This window comes from Elephantulus edwardii, unplaced genomic scaffold, assembly GCF_000299155.1.
Source record: "Elephantulus edwardii isolate Elephantulus edwardi_28Jun2011 unplaced genomic scaffold, EleEdw1.0 scaffold00387, whole genome shotgun sequence".
Classification (NCBI taxonomy): Eukaryota; Metazoa; Chordata; class Mammalia; order Macroscelidea; family Macroscelididae; genus Elephantulus; species Elephantulus edwardii.
Genome location: NW_006400137.1, coordinates 1,321,983 through 1,327,022, shown reverse-complemented (window position 1 = coordinate 1,327,022; position 5,040 = coordinate 1,321,983). Strand labels below are relative to the sequence as shown.

Genomic DNA, 5,040 nt, shown 5'->3' with positions numbered 1-5,040 from the left:
GCATATAACAACAACAAGTTTACTATTGCAGACCCTTCTAGTAATTTTACTATGTTGTTAAAAAATGGAATAGTTATCAAGAAAACCACGTATTAACAGAATTTTAATTCTAGAAAGTCACATAATAAAAATTATAAGGGTGACTAAGTTAAAACAATGATTACTTCCCTTTATCTTCCCTTTCCAACCTCTTTCAAATCCATTCCCTTTTAGTATAGAAGTAAGCAAAACTAGAGTAAGTTGTCTTTCCAAATTTCTGTGCATAGGCGAAATAGTATTGCCAGAGGACTGGAACTTCATATTGACCGCAAATCTGAGCTCATCACTAACAAAGGACTCTTGTGTCCTTTCTAGATGACTAAAACCTTAAGCTATTGTTACTATTGCTAAAGGAGTGAATGTCATTCTGTCTCTCAGGGAATAGAAGTCCTTCTGACAGAGGCATAGTAAACTTAGATTTTTAAAATATTTCAGATAGTATTCAAGTAATTGTCAAATAGCTAGCTATTTGTGGACAAATTATGCCAATTCTACTTACTAATAGAGGACTGAAGAAAATCTGAGTACACAGACTCCAAATCTATGCAGACTGGGAAATAGGTATTATCCAGATAATAAAAGAATAATAGGTAATTTTATTTCCTTGTGAATTATGCCTAATCTTCCTGGATACAAAAAAAGTGTAATTTGAATATATAGCACAAGAAAAGAGAGCTCTGGTTGCCTAGCAGCAAGAAGCTGCACTGCAATCCTGAAAGCATGCAGGTGGAGGCCACCAGCTACTCCACAGGAGAAGGATGGGCAATCTCCTTCCATTGGATTAACTGCCTCTGAAAACCCAGTGGAGGGTCAGCTATGGGTTGGTCCTGACATGACGGTATACAACAACAACAACAGCACAAATAAAAACCTTGGGATAGATAAAAAGATCTTTTTTTTTTTTTTTTTAGAAAAAGTCTGATAAAATATACATTAAAAACCTGTATCTACTACATCCAAAATAATCTCAAATGTGGATCTAGATTAATGGGGACACCTTGGGAAATCTGGTCAAAATAAACTGACAGAAATTAGGAATCATAAGCGATAATGATAATAAACATTTATTTTCCAGACTTGGGAGAAATGAGTTTGCTCTGCCAAATGACAGCTTTTCTGAAAGATTTTCCATTCATTCCAAGAATTGGATAGGCTTGATTTTAGAAGATTCTGTACAGTTAATTCATAAAGATAAATTTCCTTTGAAGAGGCTGGTCAAAGAGTTAGCCTTCGTGAGCAGCTTCGTTGGTGCATGGCCAGACTTCCTCTCTGAGTGAAGCTTTTTCCACACTGGCCACACAGATAGGGTGTCTCTCCTGTGTGTATTTTGCCATGTAAAATACAGTTGCCTCTAGTGTGGAAACTCTTCCTGCACTGTGAACAGGCATAGGGTTTCAGGCCTGTGTGAACTCTGATGTGAACAATCAAGCTTCCTTTCTGACTGAAGGCTTTTCCACATTGATCACACCTGTAGGGTTTCTCACCACTATGAACTCTTCTATGAACAGCAAGGTTACTTTGATTCCTGAAGCTTCTCTGACAAATAAGACACTCATAGGGTTTCTGTCCAGTGTGGAGTCTCTCATGAACAGCCAGACTACCTCGTTGACTAAAGCTTTTCCCACACTCTTTGCACTCATATGGCTTCTCTCCTGTGTGTATTCGCTGATGTGTAACAAGATTTCCTTTGGCCCTGAAGCTTTTTCCACAGTGGGTACACTCAAAGGGCTTTTGACCAGTGTGGATTCTTTCATGCAACGTTAGACTACCTTTTTGCCTAAATGATTTTCCACATTCCTGGCAATCATATACCTTTTGTCTTACTCCAGATGAATCTTCAGGAAGTGTCTTAGAATCTGGGGATTTTTGTTCTAGCTTCTCTCTTCTGAAAGAACTCTGGAAATCCCAGCTTGAGGATCCTGTGGCCTCAGAGGGATCATATTTGTGGTGGGCTTCTGTCATCACATCTGGTAAAATGAGAAGGAAGTCATGTAAGATGCATCAATATGCTGAATGAGAAGAATAGGAAAAAAAAGAAACACAACACTTTGAGTGCTTAGTATGTGTGAGGCATTATATGAGAAATTTTCCTTAGGTAATTTAATTTTGAAAATGTGATTGATAAAGATGAAGAAATGAAAGCACAGGGATGTTACCAAAGATCTTAAAGCTAGTAAGTGTAGAGTTCATATTCAAATTTAGGCATTCTCCACAGCTTTTAATTTTAATTTCATTTAGCTTCTCAGATAATTTTGTCAATTGGACATGCTTATCTCTACAGACTCAGAAGCAGGCTCAGAAATTAGACAAGATCACATGGAACCTTATAGGCTGTCTGACTCCAAAGTTAAATGTGAACCCAGGATATATAGGGCCTGAGTTTTAAAATTTCAGAGGCCAGAGCCTTTTTAAAGAAAAAGCCTAAAATTAGGCACAGGGCCTTGGAAGAGACCAATGTATGTTTTGAAGCTTAAGTTTCCTAAGCTCGACTTGTGCTGTACATTCTGTTGTCTTGATTGTGAAGTGAAAAGCTCTAAGACCTTAGAAAATACATAGCAGGGTCTTTTTTTTTAAAAAAAAATTCTGTTTGTTTTCTGATCATGCTTTTTATTGGACTTTTCACATAAGGTTATTGAGGGGATGCAGTTCTGGGGCCAGGGTCTAGAGCACAGGACATTGTTCACTTAGGCAACCAGGATCTTAATCATCTTTAAACATCTTCTTAACCTCTTTTCTGTTCTGGGAGCTGAGGTTTTACTATCTAGAGTTAATTTCAACTCCAGGTATTGGAAAAGCCCAAAAAACAAGGGCTTAACTTAGAATGAAAAATTTTGCCGTTGCTGTTGTTATGTGTCAACAAGTTTTTACTTTGATTATCGCTAATTTCTACAAACCTATAAATTAGAGTTATTGTTTTAATGGATGAAGAGCCTGAATCTCAAACAAGTAACTTGTTTGACATTGCAGAAGTAGCCAGGGGAATTATAGAATTTGATTAAAGAATGGTAGACTTGAAATTGATTTTATTATTCTCAGATACTCTCTATACAGACATTGGCAGAGTTTTTCAACAGTGCCCTATAGTGAAGCTTCCTAATGTACAGGCACACCTCATTTTATTGTGTTTCACTTATTTTGTTTCATTGCACTTCACAGATCCTGTATTTTTCACAAATTGAAGGTCTGCAGCAACCCAAATGGACAAGTCTATTGGCACCATGTTTTTGCAACAATATGTGCTTACTTTGTGTCACATTTTAACAATAATCAATATTTTAAGCATTGAATAAATGCTATCACATATTTTCTAAAATATAGCATATTATAATCATAACTTGTATATGCACTGGGAAACAAAATCAATTTGTGCCACTTTATTTTGATATTCACTTTATTGTAGTGGTCTGGAACTGAAATGGCAAAATTGCTGAAGTATACCTGTACTTTAAATATGAGTGTATTGATCACCATTAGCAGTATGTGAGGTGTTCTATTTGGGAAGTTTCCCCCTCGGTTCCTGTTTACCCTTAGTGATCGTTCTAAGATTTAAAGTGCACTTTCTCTCAGAGACTATTACTCTACCAAGATTGTTCTCTTTCTTGTTTTGAAACTATTCCTCCTTTGTTTTAACTATTATTCTTAACTCCAGTTTTCAGGCGTTTGCATAAACCTCACACTATCATTCCATTTTGAGTTGAGGGCATTTCAGCAATCAAACAATTCACTCACTGAAAAACGCTACATTCTGGGCATATCTTCCATGACAGTCCAGCAGGGTAGCTGTTGGAAATCCAAACATGTCCACTTTTGCTGTATGAACTTAATCTCTACCTCTTCATAGAACTTTGCCATAGGCTATGTGGGGCACCTGAGGGGAGAAAAAAAGAAAGAAAAAGACAAAAACAAACAAACAAACAAACCAACCAACCAACCAAATAAGGCAAGAGAATAAAGTGAGAAGGATAACATCCACAAGAGATCCACTTTGACATATAAGAGAAGAAATCTGGATTGCTCAAAGCCACAGTCACCTATAAGTGTAAATTGAACCCAAAGCGGCTTAATATACAGATGAGCACATGAAAAAATAGGAGATGGGAAAGCAGTGCATACCTAAACATGTAACTCCTCCTGCCAATTTTAAGATCATCATTACTTCAGTTTGTACCTTAGTCCTGGCATGTGATTAGGACAGTCCATTTCCTTCATCTGATGCTTTTCCACCTGCTATTTTATTCTGCAAGCTCTCAAAGTAATTCAGAGTCTAAAAACAAACAATTCTGTTTTCATGCTGGTTCTAAGATGGTACCCAGCAAGAGTGAAAATTAGGAAGGAATTTTATGTTCTTTTTTTTCAGCAATTCTGAGGAAGTTCTAGAACCATCCTTTAAGATAAAAAAAAGCTATTTCTGACAAAATATATGCATGACAGTTTTCAAGAAAAAGCTATTCAGCATTCTAAAGCTGATCTTAAAGCATTCTAAGAAGGTTAAGTATCAGTCAGCATGGAGTCAAGGTCGAAGAAAGACTAAAATTAAAAACTTTCTAGATCCAAAGCCAATGAATTCTCCAGTTCCTCTTTCCTAAAGAGTTGATGAGAAGTCCTAGAAAATGGAACAGAAGAGTCTTAAGTAATGTTTGACTAGACTGGATTACTCCCATTCTAAGTCCCAGGAATCCGTCTCACATTATATGTTTAGAACATTCTTTATATTTGAATATTTTCTTCAGAACCCTAATCACTGAACTTTTAACATTTATCTAGGAGGTTAATCTATAGTCTTTGCTACACTCTGCTGGTCCTATTAAAATGCTGGTCTCTTGATATAATGTAGTAACTATGATGCCACAATATCAAAGCACTTGAGTCCTTTTTGGGAATTGCACATTCTTCTACAATTTTCGGTGATGAGAGAAGCATTTAAAATTCTTTTTGGAGGACTCACAGCAACCCAGGGCCAGGGCTGTTGTTATGTTGTTATGTATGGCTGAGCTGGAATTG

General features: G+C 36.6%; 1 protein-coding gene across 1 annotated transcript; it reads right to left on the bottom strand.

Annotated features, from left to right (window-relative positions):
• Positions 1 to 1,085: 1,085 nt before the first annotated feature.
• On the bottom strand, positions 1,086 to 3,896 carry ZNF32 (zinc finger protein 32). Its single transcript, XM_006902249.1, has 2 exons — positions 3,769 to 3,896; positions 1,086 to 2,006 (listed from the first exon to the last, which is right to left on the bottom strand). The coding sequence occupies exons 1-2, from the start codon at positions 3,836 to 3,838 to the stop codon at positions 1,255 to 1,257; spliced, it is 822 nt and encodes a 273-aa protein (XP_006902311.1). The 5' UTR covers positions 3,839 to 3,896; the 3' UTR covers positions 1,086 to 1,254.
• Positions 3,897 to 5,040: the final 1,144 nt, after the last annotated feature.

Excerpts from the sequence above, each read along its gene's own strand:
- ZNF32 (XM_006902249.1), bottom strand. The coding sequence starts at position 3,838 with ATGTTTGGATTTCCAACAGCTACCCTGCTGGACTGTCATGGAAGATAT. Across the intron at positions 2,007-3,768 it reads CCAGAATGTAGCGTTTTTCA|ATGTGATGACAGAAGCCCAC; the intron begins GTGAGTGAATTG and ends TCATTTTACCAG.